Source organism: Neoarius graeffei, chromosome 19 (assembly GCF_027579695.1).
Source record: "Neoarius graeffei isolate fNeoGra1 chromosome 19, fNeoGra1.pri, whole genome shotgun sequence".
Lineage (NCBI taxonomy): Eukaryota > Metazoa > Chordata > Actinopteri > Siluriformes > Ariidae > Neoarius > Neoarius graeffei.
Window position 1 is genome coordinate 49,056,371 of NC_083587.1, and position 24,650 is coordinate 49,081,020.

Consider the following 24,650-nt stretch of genomic DNA (forward strand, 5'->3'; position numbering starts at 1 on the left):
GCAGACAGTGTCTGCGTAGCGCCCCCACCTTCGCAGACGCTCTGCGCGCACCTCCCAAAAATTGTGACCACCGCAGAAGCCTCGCAGACAGCGTCGCAGACAAGAGGGCTCTGATTGGTCCACTCTACATCCGCTGTACACGCACTTCCGCTTCCCTACTTTCCCGGTTTGGTTTGTTTTCACGACCGGCATTTTTAAAAACACGAGCGAAGATGGAGCAGCATGAAGAGCGGTTGATTGAGGAAGTATGTACATCTATACGACTCCAGTTCTAGTCATTATATAAAAAAAAAGTTCTAGTCATTATAAGTAACCGGAGGATAAACACTCCACTAACCACACCCACCAACTACTCCTAGCGACTTCGCGCCCCCTTGCGTTGTGCCGGTGAATAACATCGCGCACGCCTATTATCCCCGCTCAACAATAAATTACAACTGTCTGCGAAAAGCTATCTGCGAAAGCCTTGTCGCAAGAGCATGCAGAGGCCTTCAGTCCCCAGACGTTTACAGACTGTTGTAAAGAGAAAAGGGGATGTCTCACAGTGGTAAACCTGGCCTTGTCCCAACTTTTTTGAGATGTGTTGTTGTCATGAAATTTAAAATCACCTAATTTTTCTCTTTAAATGATACATTTTCTCAGTTTAAACATTTGATATGTCATCTATGTTCTATTCTGAATAAAATATGGAATTTTGGAACTTCCACATCATTGCATTCCGTTTTTATTTACAATTTGTACTTTGTCCCAACTTTTTTGGAATCAGGGTTGTATATATTTAAAACGACAGCAGACATCTTGAAGCTTGAATCATTGCTGTCTCCGGTATTGTGCAGCGTTCAGCTAAAACTCGGAACGCTGTAACTCGAGATTGCTTCCACTTGGAATTCCGACTCAGAAACTAGGGATGGTCTCCTCAACCTCAACTTCAGCACATGACATCAAATCAGCATAGTTGTTCATATAATCAGCAGTAAACAAAGTAGCATTTCTTATCCCCCGCCCAAATGAAGTTTGGCGGGGGATATAGAAATGGGTTCCATCCGGCTGTCCATCCGGTCACGTTTTCGTTTCCGGGCCATATCTTTAAAACTATTGAAGGTATCTTCATGAAACTTTATATACATATCAAGCAACATGTGAACTGGTGCCTTTTGCTATTTTGGATTTTTGGAAAAAAAAAAAGTATTTTTCAAATTTTTACATAAAAAATGATTTTGACGTAGTTTCTAAGAGCAATGTTCATTTCCGGAGTGTATATCCAAAACTATTCATGATAGCCTGGCAAGCCAGACTAAATGTGAATATTTAGTCTGGTCTCGGTCGTAGACATTCCGAAGGGTGGGGGTAGGAACAACCCGTTGTCTTTCAAACTGTCTCTGTGCGTATAGGCCAACGCTCTGACCAATCAGCGCAACAGTGACTGTGACGTAGTCAGAGCGACAGAAAGCAGTGGGGGAGCCAGCTGGTAGATCAGACCACAGACTTTTGCCATAGCTGGTCGGCAAAACAGCGAAAACGTCCTTCTTGAAAAGGAATGAGCGGAGAGCCTCTTCCTGCTCATGTTTCAATGAAAACTCCAAGTCTAACGCTACGTTCACACTGCAAGGCTTAATGCTCAATTCCGATTTTTTTGTGAAATCCGATTTTTTTGTGAGGTCGTTCACATTAACAAATATATGCGACTTGTATGTGATCCTCAGTATGAACGAAAAGCGACCTAAAAGTGTTCTGCATGCGCATTGCAGGCTACGACGACGTCACACGCAGTGAGCATGGCCAGTGTTTACGGAAGTAAAACCGCCCGGTTGCGGTATGACCCATCCAATCTAGCTTGAATAGCTGCATCCCCCCAAATGGAAATCAGCTCCCTAACCTCTGCGTCCTTCCATTGAGAAGATTCAGAACCTTCACAGCCCGAAGCGTCCCTCGCATTGATGTCATGCGCAGGGGCGCAGATACGTTTTTTGAACTGGGGAGGACAAAAAACTGGGGGGGGACAAAGCTGCCAGCAAACCAACCCCAACCCCGATATGCCTGTCAAACTTGTTGTGGGTTACCATAGCAACCAAGCTTGAGCTCGCAACCTGTGCAGTCTGCGCAGCTCAACCAACCGAATATCAGTCTTTGTTTTATGTGAGTTGTTGCAACTATGTATACACTACTGTGCACCTCAATAAACCGAATGGTAATTAGTCTTTTGATTTTTCCGTGAGGTTTGCCTTATGCAAAGAAAGACAGCATAGACGTTTTTTCCCTCCCTATAAGTGGGGGACCGAACGAGGTGAATTTAAATCTGGGTGGGACGAGTCCCCACCCTCTATCTGCGCCCGTGATTATGCGCCATGTTGTTGTAACTTTTTTTGAGAGACCTGCCGCCTACTTCAGCGCAGAATAGTGACGTTTGTGGCTTGTTGATGACGTGTAAGTCGGATGAATGCGACCTGGCGGTTCAGACTGAAGTCGCATATGAAAAGATCGGATAGGAATCGGAATTAGGACCACATATCCAAACGGCCTGGGTCGGATTTGAAAAAATCGGATCTGTGTCGTTCATATTGTCAATAAAAGATCGGATACAGGTCACATATGGGCGAAAAGATCGGATTTGAGTCACTTCAGCCTGCAGTGTGAACGTAGCCTAATTCTTCTAAAGCTGATTCCAAAGCGGAGTCAAACGAGCGCTGTTCACTAGCCGTAGCCATCTTTCCTGTTGTGCTTTCTCCAGCGTCGCGCAGCCTTGTCGTCACTCCTGCAAAAGCCCGCCCAAAGAATCCAAACAAAAACCTTGCGTTGTGATTGGCGGGCACGATTTGATGCCCGGGGTGTGTTGTTGACGTGGTCTGAGGCTAGACCCACTCGTAGGCAAAAATATTTTTGGCTGCTAGGCGGGTGGGTCTAGTTTACTAGGCTATATTCATGATGTAGATTTGAAACTTGGTATACATGTTAACAAGGTGATATAGATGTGCCTTTTCATACTAGGAAATTTGAGAAATTGTAATTTTTCGTGTTTCCATGGAAACAATTTCAGACTTAGTCTCTCAGGTTAGTCTTTGGGGTAGGTTTTGTTTCCGGAGCAGAACTTGAAAACTATGAGTGGTTTGGTCTTGAAAGTTGGTATACGTGTTGATTAAGTAATGTATATGTGGCTTTTGATACGAAGAAATGTGAGAGATTTTAATTTTTAGCTCACCTGGACCAAAGGTCTGGTGGGTTTATGCCATGGGCTGCTGAGGTCAGTGTAAAGAGGTGGGGTTGGTTTCCTGCAGCAGAACTTGAAAAATGTGACGAATAATATCTTGAAACTTGGTATATAGTTGGTATACAGGGCGGGGGATATACGGTAGAGGACTCGGTCTTCTTGTTTACTTTGAAATGTGTTAAGCTGTATATGCCAGTATTTACTTTAGTTCAGTCAATATAGAGCCATATTATCTTGTTAAATCTATAAAATTGACGATACAGTTTTGCTATTTTGAGAAGGTAAATACATCGCTCATGACAGCTGACTGGATTTCTACGAGCAAAAGAAGAACGTGTATTTTTTTTTTTTTTTACAATTTGTAGTTTGAATGCGCATAGAGGTCAAAAAATGGCTGCTGCTGAGGTAAGTTGAACGCAGCATTAGACTCGAGTAGGAGGTGTGGACCGAGACAAAACAATCATTTGTGAATACATAAGCGGTTTTAGTCACATGCATACACAGCTGCATATCTTCTGTGTATAATATATTAACCCATAGTGTGTGTGTGTGTGTGTGTGTGTGTGTAGGTCAAGTGATCACTGCAGGAGTAGCGGAAATCTTGAATGGCTACTCCTTGAAGGCAATTCTCCGAAAGGTGCAGGGAGAGAAAGAGACAGCAGCCGCCTCAGACATCTACGACGACAGCTACCTGGGTAATAGAGAGTGCCGCGTGTGCAGTTGTGTTTGTGTTTCTGCGTGTCACTGCTTGTGTGTGTGGTTTATAACTGGTTGTCATATCATGTAGCAATGACTTTACCTCTTTTCAGTGATGTGATGACTACAGTTCCAGTTCTTATAGTTACTACACAGTTATTACAGTTATAAGCCCAATCACTTGAATTACATGGGTTACATGACTCAAACTGCAATTTTAATAAAATGTGGAAAGGTCTACAAAATTTATGATACAAAACGGGTCTAATTGCTGAACCCGGTGGAACAGGTTTGAATTCTGTGTGTGAAAAACCATTGGTGCCAATAAAAAGGAAAAAATTGTATGCTACATACATGCAGAATGTGTTTTAATATTTATATAGTTAGATCCATCCATCCATTATCTGTAGCTGCTTATCCTGTACAGGGTCGCAGGCAAGCTGGAGCCTATCCCAGCTGACTATGGGCGAGAGGCGGGGTACACCCTGGACGAGTCGCCAGGTCATCACAGGGCCGACTCTAATGCCGCTTTTCCACTACCAACGCGGCTGAGTTGGGCTGAGCCGTGCCGTGCTGAGTTGGGCTGAGTCGAGCTGAGCGGGGCTGTTGGAGTTGCATTTCGACTACAACCGCGCTGAACCGTGCTGGCTGGAAGTGGGTGGACACATTGGGTGGAGTTAGCGAAAGTGGGTGGACGTCACGTGATGTCGTTAGGCAGCGCAAACAGTGACATCAGTGAGCTTTTAAGCGGTAGTCTCACGACCCGGAGAGTAAACAATAAACATGGAGGACATGGAGTCGTTAGTGTTGCTGGTCTTGGTGCTGTGGCTTGTTGTCGCCGACAACGCCAACAGATACTGGCAAGAGCGTATAGATGAGGCGAGGCGCATAAGGCTTCATAATTCTCGTAATTCTCCTTCTTCCGGGTTTACGGTGTTTACAGATCCCAGCGTGCTCGTGGGGCGTGTGTGGGCGTGTGAGGACACTCCTCCTCACCAATCAGTGCACAGGGGAGTGTCTCCTCACGCCCCTAGCCTCACTCGGCTCGGTTTGGCTCGCTTCAGCCCCACTCCAAAACCGTGCGAGTTTTGGGGGCTGAGCAGGGCTGAAGCGAGCTGAGTCGTGCTGTTCTTAGATAGTCGAAACACGAGCCGTGTCGGGCTGAAGCGAGCTGAAGTGAGCTGAAAAAGGGTAGTGGAAAAGGGCCAATAGACACAGACAACCATTCACACTCACATTCACACCTACGGTCAATTCAGGCCCTGTTTACATTATTTCGAATCAGCGGATCATCAGATTAACGTTTTTAAAATGATTCGCGTACACACACAAAATTTCTGTGCCCGCAACAAAACCGTTCCCCGTGCACACAGCAACGCCAATACACGGATACGCTAATCACATGACTAATTAGACGGCACGTCACATGATCCCAGTGCATATCGGGCATGCGCAAGTCACTCACCACTTGCAAGTGGAAGGATGTCGTTGTAAAAAATGAAGTATGCCAGTCTGTTATCGGCAGTACTGGTACTACAATGACACCTTTTTTACACCGTGTATGGCCTTCGTGTTTATGCTAGAAGGATCTAACAGTGTTCGGTACACTCTTCACTTCGCAGAACGGCCGTTTTTTGCGATTACAACAAGACTATTTAGTGCTACGGTAACCAACACACTTCCTGTATTGCTCATTCACTTAATGACTTCCTCAACACACTTCCTGTATTGCTCATTCACATGACCAACGTGGCATGACCAACGCCAGCGAATCAGGAAGGTGGATGTCACAGTGACGTTGTCCAATGACGACGTCAGCTAGAGCTCAGCACAGCGTATCCTCGTTCCTCAATGTTTACACAGCACCGGATCAGATACGTACTGGGTTGAATACGTGGGCCCTGGCGGATTCAAACTGTTCCGCCTGTGGAGTCGTTTTCCGGCGTTTTAATGTGCACGGACAGTGCATCTGCGACGAAAACGAGACGGATACGGTCTAATGTAAACACCACCTAAGAGTCACCAGTTAACCTAACCTGCATGTCTTTGGACTGTGGGGGAAACCACAGCACCTGGAGGAAACCCACAGGGAGAAGTAAGTAAGTAAGTTTAATTTGTATAGCACATTTAAACACAGCATACACTGACCAAAGTGCTGTACAGAGTCAGTATTAAAAGACAAATGATCATGCAAACTCCACACAGAAAGGCCCCCGTCGGCCACTGGGCTCGAACCCAGAACCTTCTTGCTGTGAGGTGACAGTGCTTACCACTACACCACCGTGCCGCCCTTATATAGTTAAATTATACCCTGAAATCAGTCTGTGCTGTGATCATGAAAGGTACCAATACTTTTTAGCACTGAAAGGGATTTCTGAAGGTAATTGGTCTACAGATCGAGAACTCTGTAGACTACATTTTTGTTACTCACGCTCTTTCTTCCATCCCTCAGGATACTCTGTCGCAGTGGGAGAGTTCACCGGTGATTCACAGCAAGGTGAAAACTTGTCCATCCCTCTCGTCTACTCTGTCTATCTCTATCCTATACACTTCCCCCCCACACACACACACGTGCGTGCGCGCACACACCTTTGTTATTGTATTAAAGTTCATAGTTGAGTCACACATAGCTGCAAGGAGCATTTTAAAAGAATTGTTTGTTTCATGTTTACCCAAATGTAATCCCTTAGCCAAGAAATGTTTGATGTCTGACATTTGCTTCTTTTGTTTTACGCTGGAGGCAAACGTAGCATGTAGCTAACAAGTAGTGGAAGTCTGTCCCACCCGAAATCTTTTCCATAACTTGTCCCAAGCTTCACATTTTATTATTTTTTTTAAATAGCAGGAATAGTTCAAGTTACTCGACTAGAAAGGACGCAAAGGCGCACAATTAAATATATTCTTAACCTGCCATTTCAATGCAATGTCAGCTACTCTTCTAGGTTACAGTTACCAAATTACCAATTTGCTCCCTAGATATGTTTCTTTTTTTTTTTTCTTTAAAGGTCCCATGGCATGGTGGTTTGTTGATGCTTTAAACGGGCTCGTGGAGGTTTCCGGATGTTATATCCACAGCCTTTCTCGAAATGAACCCTCGGCACGTAGATATAGCCTCCTGGGAGAAAGCCCCATTTCAGCGCTTTTCCCAGTGCGTCGTTTTGCTAATGAGAAGCAGGAGGCGGAGAAGGGTAGAGGGTGGGGGCGGGTCTTATCATTAATATTCATGACATGTAAACGTGTTACCTCTGATTGGCTAACAGCACTGTGCCGCTACCTCCAGTGGGTCAGAACAAGCGGATGTGGGTGTCTTACTATGGCGAGAGAGAAGGAACAAACCGCGAAGGGAAAAATACCGCGCGCTGACGTCATTAAGGTGCGACTAACGCGGCACCGATTTTAAAACACGGCAAAACAACTTAACAGTTATACACTTACTTGTTCGGTGTTTGTGGCTGATGCGGCAGGGATGCTTGGTACGGACCCAGGCTTCAGTGACAGTTGATGTGCAAAACCTGCCCTGTACTGTCCCAAGTTGTGGAAACATTCCTCAGGAAAATGCTTCCGACAAACATACACCGTCTTAGGTAGACTCGACGGCGTATTATTGGAGTAAATAAAATTAAGCCACTGCGTCTTCAGGGGCTCTCCCGTCTGCAGTAAAAACAGACTCTTTTCTGTGTTGTCACATCCATGTACAGCGCAATTTCCATGTTTCGCTCGCTTAGGTGATGCCATGTTGTCCTCTATGGTCTCCTCACTACAACTGGGCGGGCAATTCATACAGTGGGTGGGAATCCAGAGGGGCGGCGTGGGGATCATCTCCCTTGCTGACGTAGTAAAGGGAAGAGTTTATCAACGCACCGTTTTGACGCGCCATTCTCAAATGTTGGGCATAGTTTGGTTTACACATTATGAAATTTCTAGCCACTGGGGTGACTTAAGAAGGTCAGAGGAACTCATTTTAACGTTAAAAAACCTCAGAAAGTGAAAATTTCATGCCATGGGACCTTTAAAGTAGTTCATGGCCTGGTAACGGTAAACCAGTCTTCCATTCCTCGTATTTACTGTCCTGCTAAACAAACCAGGTCTACCAGTAATTCAGATGTCATTAAGTATGTAACACCGAAGTGTCAGTCCTCTACCTACCGACGTTCATTTACTGTAAGAGCCATTAGAATCTGGAACACACTGTCTGATGAACTGAACCTTACTATGCTAAACTTGAGCTCAATCAAAGCTATGTTGCATTACTATTTTAGATCATTGCAAGCTATTTGTGACCCTGAAAACCCTCTGGCTATGATTTATGATCCTGAAAACCCTAAGACTGTTTGCCTCAAGTGCAATACTTCGCGTAGCCTTAGACTGCCTTTAACCTGTTGCTATTGAATTTATAATTTTTCTTAGTTATATTACAGGCCCGCAATAATTGGCCAACCAAGGCTGTTGCGGTTATCCTGCCTTACATTGTTATCTGGTGACGCGAATAAAATAAAGTCCAAATTTAAGATCGATTCTCGTATTGACGTTGCTGGTTTTATTTTGGGCTCATGTACAGCAAGCTTCCGGTGACTTCTGCCAGAATCACTGATGATGCATATTAATGATGAGCTTGCCACATAGAGTATAACGAGCAAAATGGTTTTGTTTTTTTGTTTTTTAATTTCTCAATGCACGAAGACCACCATGCTACAGAGTTGAAGTCATCGTCCTGCAACGAATCAAAGATTGAAATAGTTTGTGTCCGCTTGCTTCTGTTGGTTCATTCTGCAACCACTCAATTTCATACTGTCAGTTTGTGAACTTATAGATTTGTTGCAGTTCTTTGTTTGAAGGAAGTGAAAAGACATGTGAAAGTGTGTGTGTGTGTGTGTGTGTGTGTGTGTGTGTGTGTGTGTGTGTGTGTGTGTGTGTGTGTGTATGGCAGGCTCTGTGGGTGGTAGCATTTGGGCTTCATTGACTGTTCCGCTTTGTAATGCTGCACAGCCTCAGCCCGAATTATAGAGCACTTCCTCAGCCAATCAAAGCCAGACTTTCACCAGACCTCGATCACATACTGTCACCTCTATTGACCGTCTCTCTCTTTCTCTCTCTCTCTCTCACATACACACACTCACTGACTCACAGACACACTCCTTTCCTATCACTGAATTCATCCATCAGCAATCCGTCTTAACTGATCTCTCACGTTCTCTCTCTGTCTACGTGTCTGTCTCACTCTCGTAAATATTTATATGAGAATGAGTGACGATCCTCATCTCAGTGTTTACTCTCAGATATCACAGATAAAGCATTCTGGTGTGTATGTGTCATACAGAACAAGAATCAAAGCTTTGTTACGCACACTGACACCAGAAACTCACACCAGTAGGTTGTACATATTCTACGCTCTGGAACGGAAAGGGTTTTCCAAAAAAAAAAATAATAGTAATAATCTTAAGTGTAGAAAGCTATGGTGTATGTGTCATTTTCTCAAGTGTGTGTTTATGTTCTATGTATTTATCTAAGCGATGGTTTTCTCTGCAGAGCTGGTAGCAGGAGTTCCTCGAGGAGCACAGAACTTCGGTTATGTAAGCACAAACTACATTATTTGTTTCTCTCACGTTTTGTTTCTCGTGCTCTGATTATCCTTCTGCCTCAGGGGTCAGAGGTCAGTTGAACCAGACGGGAAAGGGCAGACACAGCTAGGGTGTGGGGATGAAAAAGGAAATGCATGAAGATGTACGATGTGATACGAGTTATCGACTCAAGGAATGCAGTGATGTAACAGCAATGGTTCGAAAATATCTTTGCATCTGATCACGTGTGGTGTCATGAACTTGGGGTAGAACGTTGATGAGGACGGTGTGTGAGGATTTCATGCCTTCCATATGGAAATATGCACGTGTGTTAGGGTCGGCATGTGTGTCTAGGGAAGTGTTGGTGACCCTGCTTCAGCTCATCTGGAGATTATTTTAGATTCGGTTAAGGAATCCTAGGCTGGACTGTACTATCGGGGGTTGGGGGGGAAGGGCAGGGAGAGGGGTGCACTTTTCTAGATCTGATTTCAAGTCTATCATATGCAGTCAGGAAAATGGCTTCAGTTATATTAAACGTCTCTTTGTATCTTTTGTTCCTGTAATTGGTTCATTTGGACAGGAGATGCCATGCAAAGTGCTATGTGTGCATCGTTTACATCACTAACTCTGGAGGTGGATCGATAATAACAAATGTCTTACGTTGAAGTACAACCCCAATTCCAAAAAAGTTGGGACAAAGTACAAATTGTAAATAAAAACGGAATGCAATGATGTGGAAGTTTCAAAATTCCATATTTTATTCAGAATAGAACATAGATGACATATCAAATGTTTAAACTGAGAAAATGTATCATTTAAAGAGAAAAATTAGGTGATTTTAAATTTCATGACAACAACACATCTCAAAAAAGTTGGGACAAGGCCATGTTTACCACTGTGAGACATCCCCTTTTCTCTTTACAACAGTCTGTAAACGTCTGGGGACTGAGGAGACAAGTTGCTCAAGTTTAGGGATAGGAATGTTAACCCATTCTTGTCTAATGTAGGATTCTAGTTGCTCAACTGTCTTAGGTCTTTTTTGTCGTATCTTCCGTTTTATGATGCGCCAAATGTTTTCTATGGGTGAAAGATCTGGACTGCAGGCTGGCCAGTTCAGTACCCGGACCCTTCTTCTACGCAGCCATGATGCTGTAATTGATGCAGTACGTGGTTTGGCATTGTCATGTTGGAAAATGCAAGGTCTTCCCTGAAAGAGACGTCGTCTGGATGGGAGCATATGTTGCTCTAGAACCTGGATATACCTTTCAGCATTGATGGTGTCTTTCCAGATGTGTAAGCTGCCCATGCCACACGCACTAATGCAACCCCATACCATCAGAGGTGCAGGCTTCTGAACTGAGCGCTGATAACAACTTGGGTCGTCCTTCTCCTCTTTAGTCTGAATGACACGGCGTCCCTGATTTCCACAAAGAACTTCAAATTTTGATTCGTCTGACCACAGAACAGTTTTCCACTTTGCCACAGTCCATTTTAAATGAGCTTTGGCCCAGAGAAGACGTCTGCGCTTCTGGATCATGTTTAGATGCGGCTTCTTCTTTGAACTATATAGCTTTAGCTGGCAACGGCGGACGGCACGGTGAATTGTGTTCACAGATAATGTTCTCTGGAAATATTCCTGAGCCCATTTTGTGATTTCCAATACAGAAGCATGCCTGTATGTGATGCAGTGCCGTCTAAGGGCCCGAAGATCACGGGCACCCAGAATGGTTTTCCAGCCTTGACCTTTACGCACAGAGATTCTTCCAGATTCTCTGAATCTTTTGATGATATTATGCACTGTAGATGATGATATGTTCAAACTCTTTGCAATTTTACACTGTCGAACTCCTTTCTGATATTGCTCCACTATTTGTCGGGGCAGAATTAGGGGGATTGGTGATCCTCTTCCCATCTTTACTTCTGAGAGCCGCTGCCACTCCAAGATGCTCTTTTTATACCCAGTCATGTTAATGACCTATTGCCAATTGACCTAATGAGTTGCAATTTGGTCCTCCAGCTGTTCCTTTTTTGTACCTTTAACTTTTCCAGCCTCTTATTGCCCCTGTCCCAACTTTTTTGAGATGTGTTGCTGTCATGGAATTTCAAATGAGCCAATATTTGGCATGAAATTTCAAAATGTCTCACTTTCGACATTCAATATGTTGTCTATGTTCTATTGTGAATACAATATCAGTTTTTGAGATTTGTAAATTATTGCATTCCGTTTTTATTTACAATTTGTACTTTGTCCCAACTTTTTTGGAATCGGGGTTGTAAATCAAACTCTCTTTTTTAGGTTGCTGTGATCAACTCCACAAATCTCACCCTCATTCAGAATTTTACTGGAGAGCAGGTCAGTTCATACCATCCTTCATGTGATATTTTGTATGTACGTTTACAGGAAGGTCCAGAAGTCTGCTACCAGGAATGTATTCATTCGCTGTGAAAAACGAATTATGAACGATACACAGTCAAAAGATTGGACACACCTACTCATTCGTAGGTTTTTCTGTATTTTGTATTTCCTACATTGTCGAACAACACTGAAGATGACGACGACTTCTTTTGGCTGGTCCCGTTTGGGTCGTCACAGTGGATAACGTCCCTCCATTTCCTCCTGTCCTCTGTATCTTTTTCTGTCACACCAACCGTTCTCATGTCCTCCTTCACCACATCCATAGACCTCATCTTTGGTCTTCCTCTTTTCCTTCTACCTGGTAACTCCATCGCCAGCATTCTTTTCCCAGTTATACCTTCTGTATGCGTCCAAACCATCTCACTCTCGCCTTTCTCATTTTGTCTCCAAGCCATCCTACATGTCCTGTCCCTCTAATATTCTCATTTCTAATCCTGTCCAACTTTGTCACTCCCAAAGAAAATCTCAGCAGCTTCAACTCCACTACTTCCAGTTCAGCCTCCTGTCTTTTTGTCAGTGCCACTGTCTCCAAAATATACAGCTTACTACTTACTGTACTACTGTCTTGTACACTTTCCCTTTCACTCTTGCTGGCAACCTTCTGGCACAAATCACTCCTGACCCTCTCCTCCATCCATTCCAACCTGCTTGCACTCTCTTCTTCACTTCTCTTCTACACTTGCCATGACTTCGTACAGTTGACTCCAGATATTTGAACTCATCTGCTTTGACCACCTCTATTCTTTGTAGCTGTACCATTCCACCGTCCCCACCCTCATTCACGCACATGTACTCCATCTCACGCCGACTGATTTTCGTTCCCCTTGAACAATACTGAAGTCATCAAAACTATGAAATAACATGTGGCACATTTCTGGAATTATGTTTTAAACTAAAAAAGTGTTTAAAAAATATGTTTCATATTTTAGATTCTTCAAAGTAGCAACTGTTTACCTTGATGATGCTTTGCACACTATTGGCATTATCTTAACCAGCTTCATGAGGTCGTCACCTGGAATGCTTTTCAATTAACAGTTGTGCCTCGTCAAAAGTTAATTAGTGGACGAGTTTCTTGCCTTCTTAATGCGTTTGAGATCAAACAGTAAATAATAGAAATACAGTAAATAGCCCTATTCGACACCACAACTGTAGTAATCCATATTATGTCAAGAATCGCTCAACAAAATCAAGAGAACCGACATCCATCATCACTTTAAGACATGACGTGTCTTTTATTAGGAGGTGTGTCCAAACTTTTGACTAGTACCGTACAACACCAAGATTTTTATTCTGTTTATTATAAGTTTTTGGTTATGTGGGCTGTCAACAATACAAGTTCCTGTGACATAGCTGTTACTATAGAAACAATAATACAGGGTTAGTCAAAATTATGTTAACACTTAAATGGTAAAAACTATTTATTCACAAAACAAGTCAAGTTTATTTATATAGCGCTTTTAACAATGAGCACTGTCGCAAAGCAGCTTTACAGAATTTGAACGACTCAAAATATGAGCCAACTTTATCCCCAATCTATCCCCAACGAGCACGCCTGTGGCGACGGTGGCAAGGAAAAACTCCCCCAGACGACATGAGGAAGAAACCTTGAGAGGAACCAGACCCAAAAGGGAACCCATTCCCATCCGGACAACAACAGACAACATGACCATAACATTAACAGTCCCAACAAAGTCAGTTTCGTTGATGCTATAAACCCCCCACCGACGGAAACCCGAGCGCAAAACCATCCATGACAACCGCAGTCCCAAAGTCAGCAAGTCAACTGCAGTCCCCAGCCACAAAAGCACCACTGCAAGAGTCCAGAGCGTCCTCCAGGCGTGACCCCCAACTGTCCACATGGGGCCACCCTCCACAGGAGCGACGCGATGAGACTCCAACCAGACACAGGGCACCAGGATGGATCAGGCAGGTCCGAGAAGCAGAAGAGGTCAGCATCTCGATCCCAGGACCGACATGTAACTCAAGTCAAAACATGCACCATATGTGCAAGATGATTTACAGGACGGTCTCAACCTGTTCGCCATCGTGTTCAACACAAAAACCAACGAGCAACAGTACTATTTAAAGCCCGGACATGCATTTCGCGGGGAATAGATGATACCACAGTCCTTATTCTTTCCTTGAAGTCATTGATATCTTGAACTTTCCTGCTATACACGCGCTCCTTCACCATACCCCACAACCAGAAATCACAAGGTGTCAAATCAGGGGAATGTGGAGGCCATGGCAATGGTCCACCACGACCTATCCATCGACCTGGAAATGTGTGGTCGAGATAAGCATGAACAATACGGCCAAAATGCGGCGGTGCGCCATCCTGTTGGAAATACCCTGCCAATCGGATCTGTTCATCAACGGCGTACTGCTGTGCCATCTGTAAGTAGACGTCTGACGTCACTGTTGGGGTGTCAAAGTAGGGCCCAATCACGCCAGCAGCGGTCACGACGCACCACACATTCAAGAGAAAAATAATCCATGAGCGTTAACATTTTGACTAAACCCTGTATATTAGAAGGAGTGCATTAATGTAAACATGAATTAATGAGCTAGAAGGGTTTAACCCCTCCCTGTCTTTTAAAGATTATATAAATCAATATAATGTTTGTTTTTGGTGACCACGCTGTCTGATTTGTGTTTAATAAATCATGTCACGTGATTGCACAGACTGGCACTCCCACAAGATTTGAGCTCCAATTGACTAGATTCTAGCAGCCCGTCATGACGTTTACGTTTACATTCTATTTCATCAGTAGGCGTGTTATGGACTCAATTGCGGGCGTAATGAATGAAAAATGTATTCCTTTTGTATAACAGCATGGTCTAGAGTGTGTTATTCCACTTAAACTCTGAGAAAATAAAGTACGTTCTTGTCACTGGCACAATACCCGCAGTACCCTCTCAGGTACTCACTTGTACCCTTTATATACTGCTTGGGAACAAATTTGCACCTTTCTGGCCCTCAAAAGGTACACGTAGCTACCTTGAGGTCCAGTAATGAACCCTAGGTGGTACATTAGTGTAGATTGTACCTTGGAGGACATAAATGGACTCCTACTCTATCTACTCCTTTTTCTGATGACAGTGATTTGGCAACAATTAGAATGGTTCAGTTCTTAATGAATGACCCATTGCACATTTTAATGGCTTATAGTTATATTTAATGTTGTGAAACCTGGAACAAGTTAGTTCCTTTTCTCACGTAAAATAGATCTGTGATAAACAATCGTTCCTTCACCAGCCCCTCTCTCTCTCTCAAAAAACACAGCCCGTTATTTTACCGAGAAACCAAAAAGTATAAACTTCTCTGTCTTAGAGGCTGTCCACACGGCAACGGATTCAGGTGAATCTGATAAAATTGTTTATCGTTTCGGCCTGGCGTCCACACGGCACCGGCGTTTTGGGTGCCCCAAAACGATATTTTTTGAGAACGGGTTCCAGAGTGGAAAAACCTGGCAACGGCGCCGTTGTGAAGTCGTCTGGATGAGTAGAACGGATTTGTTTACGATGACGTCACAACCACATGACTAGAACAAGCAGCACTCTCGCTGTTTTGTATGAACCACTGCATTGCATTCACTTTTGTATACAGCTTTTCTTTTAAATAAACAAGTAACTGAACCATTTCTTGAATTTCTTTTTTTTTTATTGGATAAGACTGCTTTTCAAAATGTTCATACACAATATAAAAAGTTATATAAATTATATAAAAATGCTTTTCGAAATGTTCACACACAATAAGAAAATTAAGTTATATAAAACTATGCACACTAATAAAACTAATTTGTACACACAGAAGGCACGATTTCTCGCGTAGTCGCAGCCATCTTCTTCTTGTTGTTGTGTGTTTGTTTCTGAGAGTGCTTCACGCCGGGTAGAAGAAGGGGTTTATGCGCATGCGTCCTACTTCTTCTATTGTTCTAGTGTCTCCGATGGGACCATCTTACAGCGCACGTAGAGGTGTGGCATGTGTATTGCATCGTTTTCAGCAAGCGTTGCGTTGCCATATGTACCTGATATTTTACTGATCCGTTGCCCATGTGGACGCGATTTTTTTTTTTAAATAAAATCTCGTTGCCGTTGTCGTGTGGATGTAGCCTTAAAGACCTTCCTTTCATAAATGTTAACGTCTCTCCAAAAGGCACCACATCAACGATTATGCATTTTACTTTGTTAAACAATGCATTTTTTAAAAATCTGCTTATTATTAGTTATAATTTACGTGCAGCATCTGCCGTGCAAGTCTCTGTGTATGAGCTGTTTCTATAGAAGCAATAACGCATTCGAAGGAGCACATGAACATTAACCTCTCGTTCGTTTTATAGTTGGAACTACTTTCATAGCTGTGCTGTTATATGAAAATAATGCACAATTTCTGACCAGTCAGATTCGAGCATTCACCCGAACTGTGGTTTCAAGAAAGTTAATTAACACCTTCTGACCAATCAGAATCAAGAATTCAAGAGCACTGTGGTGTAATGAATAATTCATATCAACTGGGTAAAACACGGCCTTCGTTTCTGATGAATTAAAAAAAAAAAAAACAGGTCTTGGATTCAGACTTTTGGACCCTGCAACTGTAGATGATTAAACATTATCTTTTCTACTCCCTAAAATATATGATTTTTGGAATACCTTTAACACATCCTGTGTTGACGTACTATACAATATATACCTTTTTGCTTGATATAAATTAACTATAGGCTCTTCCATTGAGAAAATTTGATTTTAGGTAACACACTATGCATATATATATATATATATATATATATATATATATATATATATATATATATATATATATATATATTTTTTTTTTTTTACTAGATGGCTTCATATTTTGGATACACTGTGGCAGTGACGGACATTAATGGAGACGGGTGAGTTTCCTACACCAGCTGCCAAAAACACACAGAACAGCTCGAGAAGGACGAAGAGTTGATTCACACAGGGGCTGGCCTACAAAAGTGTGACCGATCAATCATTAGCATGACCCCGGTGAAACTAGACATACTTATTAGATTATTTGAATAGAAAGGTGTATATATTGTGTTACTGGATATGTGCAGATTTTAGACTTTCAGGTGGAGCTGTGCTTCCTTCTTCCTTCATTATTCTCTTAACTGTGCAGCCTGAAGATCTGATTCTTCTGACTTACGAGCTCTACCGGTAACTCGGTTTGGAGTTAGAATGTGCATTGGATGTTGGATAAAATTATCATTTAGGATCAAAACCTTTTTTTCTACCCTGTTTTCTCCCAACTTGGTCATTTGCCAATTTGCACCTACTAACGAGCTTCTGTTATATGTAATATTTTCTTTCTTTCTTTTTCTTACATTTTGGTTTTTTGTCTCTGTTCTTGCTTTCTTTCTTTCTCATCTCATTCATTTTTATCCCCCGTTGGCTGAAAGGCCCGAAGGGGGATTATGTCGTGGCGATGTCCGTCCGTCCCGGGAAGGGTCCTCAAATTCTGAAATCAACTCCTCTCACAATTTTTGGAGGAATTTCACCAAACTTGGCAGGATTCTTTGTTATATGTTGGTAATACGCATATTGTAATTTCGTTAAATTCGGTCATATTTTACCAGAGTTACAGCTCTTGATTAACAAAATGATACTTTGACAATTTCATGAGAGTGTGTTTTCCTTCTGAAATCAACTCTTCTCACAATTTTTGGAGGAATTTCACCAAACTTGGCAAAAGGCTTTGTTATATGTCGGTAGTACGCATATTGTAATTTTGTTCAATTCGGTTGTATTTTACCAGAGTTGTGGCCCTTGATTAACAACCTTGTACTTTCACAATTTCCTGAAGGTGTGCTCGCCTTCTGACATCAACTCCTCTCGCAATTTTTGGACGAATTTCTTGAAGCTTGGCAAAAGGCCTTGCTATATGACAGTAATGCGCATCTCGCGATTTAATTTAATTTGCGAAAATTTTACCAGAGTTTTGAAACTTGATTCAGTGATTTTGTACTTGGACAATTTCATGAGGGTGTACATTCTTCTGAAATCAACTCCTCTCACAATTTGTGGAGGAATTTCACCAAACTTGGTAAAACGCTTTGTTATATGACAGTTATATGCATATTGAAATTTCGTTTAATTTGGGCAAATTTTACCAGAGTTATGCCCTTGATTATTAACAAACTTGTACTTTGGCAATTTCATTAAGGTGTGCTTGCTTTCTGAAATCAACTTCCCTTACAATTTTTATCCCCCGCTGGCTGAAAGGCCCAAAGGGGGATTATGTCGTAGCGATGTCTGTCTGTCCCAGGAAGGGTGCTCACCTTCAGAAATCAACTCCTTTCACAATTTTTGGAGGAATTTCAGGAAATTGACAGGATTCTTTGTTCTATGTAATACGCATATTGTAATTTCATTCAATTCAGTCACATTTTACCAGAGTTATGGCATAGTTGCCAGCGGGGGATATTGTGCTCTCGGCGCACTCTTGTATTGTTGACTTTTGTGCATTTTCATTTCCTCTCATCTTTTCTTGTACCATTGTGTCTCTTCCTGTCTCTTGTATTTTTTCATCTCAAGTCTTCATGTCTCAATTTGAGTCTTGGCCTGCCTCTGGTTACCTCTTGTCGTCTTTTTCCTTTCTCCTGTCATACTCTTTTCATCTCTTCCTATCTCTGATTTGTATCTTCAGTCACCTGCTTCTCTTCAGTATTGCTTCTCATTTTTATTTTATTTTCTCGTCTTTATTGCTGGCGGCACGGTGGTGTAGTGGTTAGCGCTGTCGCCTCAAAGCAAGAAGGTCCTGGGTTCGAGCCCCGTGGCCGGCAAGGGCCTTTCTGTGCGGAGTTTGCATGTTCTCCCCGTGTCTGCGTGGGTTTCCTCCGGGTGCTCCAGTTTCCCCCACAGTCCAAAGACATGCAGGTTAGGTTAACTGGTGACTCTAAATTGACCGTAGGTGTGAATGTGAGTGTGAATGGTTGTCTGTGTCTATGTGTCAGCCCTGTGATGACCTGGCAACTTGTCCAGGGTGTATCCCGCCTTTCGCCCGTAGTCAGCTGGGATAGGCTCCAGCTCGCCTGCGACCCTGTAGAACAGGATAAAGCGGCTAGAGATAATGAGATGAGATGAGATCTTTATTGCTCATCATCTTGTCTTTTTTCCTTCCGTCATCTGTTTTCTTCTAGTCTTGTCTCATGTTGTTTCTTCCCTTGTTGCTTGTCATCTTTGTGTTTTCACATCTCTTTTTCTTTCCTCCTGTCTCGTCTCTTCTCTTCACTCCACTCCACATTTACCCTATCGTCATTCTTTCCTTCTTTTTCTTCTCTTAGAATATTTGGAGTAGAGGCACTTTGTTCCCTGTGCTGTCATCCTGTGTTGAATCTGACTTCCTCAGTGGGTTTTGTGGACAGACTTGGCTGATCATACTGCAATCAAATCTCATCTCTCTTTAGATTGAAGCTTAAAATGTAGCATAGCGGTGTTTGAATTTCCAGTGTCCCTAACTTTAACCCCTGTGTTTACACCATAGTGCTGTGTTTCTCCTCACACTGAAATCCGCAAAAGCATACAGCGCTAAGCACGAAAGCCACGAAACAGGAAGTCAAGATGAAGAGTATGCTGAGTCTTCAGAATTTTTACAATGACAGCCAGGGAAGTGTACAATTTGTTTGACCTCACGCTCAAAGAAAAAAATCCTAGTCTAAACAGAAAAGGTGCACGTTTGTTTTTCTTTGGTATCACGCTTTAATCAGGGCGGAATGTCACACTGTTTGATTGGGACGCAACCTACAACAATAGTCAGATGTGGTTCAATAGCCTCATTCGTTCAGCTTTGGAGATGTGGAAAAAATATTTCTTTGGTTTATCGCATCAGTCTAGCAACGTTTGGCATGCGTCACCTTGAACATAAATAACCCAAAGATGTTTTTAAGCTTTTTAAATATCAGATCTCCAAAAAGACATGATTTGATAGCTTCATATATTTTACTGGTTATTTTATACAACTGATGGCTCGATTCAGGATGAGGAGTTATTGGTACTGCAGTCTTTTTTTATTACTGTCATTTCCTTCTAGGAATGTGTTCAAAAATGGGAGAAAGGACCGTGTGTCTGTGTGTGTACGCGCGCACGCTACTGCTAATCTTTCCATAGAAAGCTTTGCTTGTGTTAGTGTTTGGGAATGATGGGCAGGTATCTGTATGGATATGATTGCTGCAATGCAATAGCACCATTGGTATCTGTATCATACTCTAAATATTTATATCTGTATTTGGATTTTAACCCAAAGTACTCTCTTTGAAAATAAAGTACATTATTGTACCTTTAGTGTTACAATGGCTTGTCACTGGGGCAGTACCCCCTAAGGTACTTATTTGTACCCTTTATATACTGCTTGGGACCATATATATATATATATATATATATATATATATATATATATATATATATATATGGGCTACAAGACTTTTTGGCCCTAAAAAAGGTACACGCAATTACCTTGAAGCCTAATAATGAGCCATAGAGGGTAGATTAGGGTTATGACTGTGAAAGTGTTTTCAAAATTTCTACTTTCCTGATGTTGCATTTGGTGAACTTTTAATCATAGTGTATATTACTTTTTTGAAGTTATTTTTATTGGGTCATGCAAAAACCTCCCGCACCCAACATCACCTCACTTTTGATAAATGCATGTATATTAAATAAATAAATCATGATTATAAAATAAATTCATTAAAAGATGTGTAAAGTACTTTTATATAGCAATAAATTGCTTAACAATTGTTGTAATAATAATTATAATTGTTAATTAATACAAATTTTATATTAAATTTGTATTATTGTTGTAATAATAATAATAATTATAATTGTTACTTAATACAAATTTAATATTAAATTTGTATTAACAATTATAATTATTATTACAACAATTGTTAAGCAATTTATTGCTATATAAAAGTACTTTACACATCTTTTAATGAATTTATTTTATAATCATGATTTATTTATTTAATATACATGCATTTATCAAAAGTGAGGTGATGTTGGGTGCTGGAGGTTTTTGCATGACCCAATAAAAATAACTTCAAAAAAGTAATATATGAGTAAAAGTTCACCAAATGCAACATCAGGAAAGTAGAAATTTTGAAAACACTTTCACAGTCATAACCCTAGTGTAGATTGTATCTTCGGGAGCAGAAGTGGACTCCCACTGGACCCCTATTTCTAACAGTATAGCATGGATAAAACCAGAAAGGGTTTTATTTGTGTGTTGGAAACACTAGAAAATGCTGTCAACATGGTGTGTGAATTCTGGCTCTGGCAGTTCCTCAACCTCAGCTACATCACTCCAGTTCTTACTTGGTCTCAACTGTTACTTTTTGTTTGTACTTGCCTGTAGTATATTCTACTGAATTTAGTTGGAAATGTTTCCTAAAATATAAATAAACTTGTAGCCTGTGCTGGAGCACTCAAGTCCTGTCTCGAGACATTTTCTCTATTGAATTATCTCTGATTATTATCTGAATCTAACTTGTATTTATCTGAAACTGTTGTCTCTGATTATTATCAGACTGGTACTTGGACTTGTCTTGGTTCTGGTTATTGCTTTTGCTAAATATGGTTTTGGTCTTTTTGGTCATTTGTAAAAATAATGTTCATGTTGTATTCTTGTAGTAACCCAACGATATGCCAACACCCTGATTATTCAGGATCCTTGGTAATTCCCAAAATAATTTGTACATTTGATCAGGGATGTATGAAATTAAAGGAAAGGCTCAGCCTTGAAAAGGATTAGATAGTCCTTGGTTTCACTCGTGACTTGGTCTTGCTTTCATTTGGACTCAGTCTTGATCTCAACCCCTGAAAAACTAGGTCTTGATTAGATCATGGTCTTGGACATGACAATAGTGGTCTTGGCTACAGCCCTGCTAATTACTTAGTTACTGATGAGGAGAGTGGTAACCCAACTACATGCCAATAGATGGCATGCCAAAGCCAAGACAATGTTATATGTCCTTCTGCTTTCTTCATCAAACTGCACTGTTTAGCAATTTCACGCACGTCGATGTTACGGACACTGAGGTCCGTTTCTCTTTAAAGGAACAGTCCACCGTACTTCCATAATGAAATATGCTCTTATCTGAATTGAGACGAGCTGCTCCGTACCTGTCCGAGCTTTGCGCGACCTCCCAGTCAGTCAGACGCAGTCAGACGCGCTGTCACTCCTGTTAGCAATGTAGCTAGGCTCAGTATGGCCAATGGTATTTTTTGGGGCTGTAGTTAGATGCGACCAAACTCTTCCGCGTTTTTCCTGTTTACATAGGTTTATATGACCAGTGATATGAAACAAGTTCAGTTACACAAATTGAAACGTAGCAATTTTCTATGCTATGGAAAGTCCGCACTACTGTATAATGACAGGCGTACTAACACCTTCTGCGCGCTTCGGCAGCGCATTGATACGGAGCTCAGATATCAATGCGCTGCCGAAGCGCGCAGAAGGTGTTAGTACGCCTGTCATTATAGTGCGGACTTTCCATAGCATAGAAAATCGCTATGTTTCAATTTGTGTAACTGAACTTGTTTCATGTCACTGGTCATATAAACCTATGTAAACAGGAAAAACGCGGAAGAGTTTGGTCGCATCTAACTACAGCCCCCAAAAATACCATTGGCCATACTGAGCCTAGCTACATTGCTAAAAGGAGTGACGGCGCATCTGACTGCGTCTGACTGACTGGGAGGTCGCGCAAAGCTCGGACAGGTACGGAGCAGCTTGTCTCAATTCAGATAAGAGCATATTTCATTATGGAAGTACGGTGGACTGTTCCTTTAAAACTTTCTTCCATAAGCCGTTCAGTAGGTTTACGAGTTTGTTTTTAATTCAAACATTACTCGGAAACTCATTAGTGTTAGTGCTCAGCAATGGTCTAGAACCATACATAAGTATACAATTTGAGACACGCTACTAGTTTATTGATTCACTTATGGCCCCAGTGTCAAATGGTGCTATACTGCCTCCGCTTTTTACACTGGTATTTTGGTATTTTATACTGGTGTTTTTGCGAGTGTGCCATCTTATTTATTGGAGTCAATTGAACTCGTACAGAAGCGCACGCCATCTATTATGTGTCCAGGCATAAAGTATCATGACAAGCTTGTTCAGTGCAATCTCACTACTTTAGAGGCGTGCAGATCTTTAGCTTGTAAAAAAAATTCATATCCGAGCTCAAAAAGGGAACTCTGCTCCATCAGGGCATTCCAAGTAGAAGCATTTCTTTAGATTATGGTTATGGATGAAGGTCAGGAAGTTCAAGTTACAACACGGCATGTAAAACTAATTGTTTTTCTGATTTTGTGTCCGTTAAAGGTGTCATTCCACGACAAACCGTTTAATACTTGCTCTTTTTGAAATACCATAGGTCACTCCGAGTTGCATATGCATGCTGCACGTGAAAATGTTCTTCTACCCCCATTCCCTCTGAAAGAAAATAGACGGAAAAACGAGCGAATCAGAAAAAGCCCTACGAACTTGCGTCACTTGGAAAATTATTAGTCATGGCCTCGCCCATAACCCACTGGAGGGAGCGTCACAGTGCTGTTAGCCAATCAGAAGCGATATGTTTACATGTCATGAATATTCATGAGTAAGAGCTGAAATCCTGTCGTTCTCTCCTCATCCACTCCTCCACCAAACTAGAAGAGCCTGAAACAGGAGCACCACAGCATTTTTTTCACCAAAACCGGCTCACAGGGCATTCATTCATACTAGAGACCACCGCACAATTAATGAAAAAACGATGCAACGACACCTTTAAGTATTCAGAATATTTGAGCTAACTTTTTTGTAATTGTTATCGTACGCTGTGCATCAACCTGTAATTCAGTATTTAACGGCAAGAGGTTTGAATAAACTTCTATCTATCTATCTATCTATCTATCTATCTATCTATCTATCTATCTATCTATCTATCTATCTATCTATCTATCTATCTATCTATCTATCTATCGCATTACTTTGCCTTAATTTCTGAGGACGTGCACAAGTGATGTGACCACAGGATACATGTGGCAGCAATCTTGCATAGGTACATGTAGTTAAAAGCAGCTAATCAGCTTTATAAACTTCTCACTCGGATGACTTTTTTTGTGGTCTTGTGGGATTTCTGTCCCATTGAACACCACTTTTCTCAACCCGATGCCTTGTGAACCTTTTTGGCAAGCTTTCTCAACAAAATCTCCTTCTGTTCATACCTGTTAAGAACAAGTGATTATTCAGACTGATGATTAATGTATTCGTATTCAGTTACATTCCTAGTTTGAATCTCTCGGCAGGTCATAATCAGAATCTTTATGCGTCTGTAGGTTGGATGATGTTCTTGTCGGAGCTCCTCTGTATATGGATCGGGAGTTTGAGAGTAAGCCACGAGAGGTGGGCCGGGTTTACCTCTATCTACAGGAGGACACACTATTCTTCTCACCTGCCGTAACACTCACTGGCATACACCTGTTTGGACGCTACGGTAGCACCATCGCTCCTCTTGGAGACATCAATCAGGATGGTTATCTGGGTAAGTGTGCACGTGTGTGTGTTTCTATTTTTGGATGTTTTCAGTGGTCCCACTCGTCAAAAGGCAACAATTCCTCCTCCTCATTTCCTGATCTCAGGCCATGTTTAGTCTTGGGTGTGGAGGAAATCCCATTTTTTTTTTTTTTTTAAATATTTTTTTGGGCTTTTTTCACCTTTATTGGATAGGACAGTGTAGAGACAGGAAATGAGTGGTTAGAGACG

The 24,650-nt window shown here is 41.8% G+C and overlaps 1 protein-coding gene across 1 annotated transcript in view; it reads left to right on the top strand.

Annotated features, from left to right (window-relative positions):
- Window positions 1-24,650, top strand: part of itga8 (integrin, alpha 8) — a 285,429-nt gene that overhangs the window by 71,730 nt on the left and 189,049 nt on the right. Inside the window, exons 7-12 of the mRNA XM_060900203.1 lie at window positions 3,775-3,900; window positions 6,354-6,398; window positions 9,428-9,471; window positions 11,756-11,812; window positions 16,721-16,773; window positions 24,224-24,429. Of these exons, the coding sequence (XP_060756186.1) occupies window positions 3,775-3,900; window positions 6,354-6,398; window positions 9,428-9,471; window positions 11,756-11,812; window positions 16,721-16,773; window positions 24,224-24,429 (531 nt within the window). The remainder of the gene's footprint in view (window positions 1-3,774; window positions 3,901-6,353; window positions 6,399-9,427; window positions 9,472-11,755; window positions 11,813-16,720; window positions 16,774-24,223; window positions 24,430-24,650) is intronic.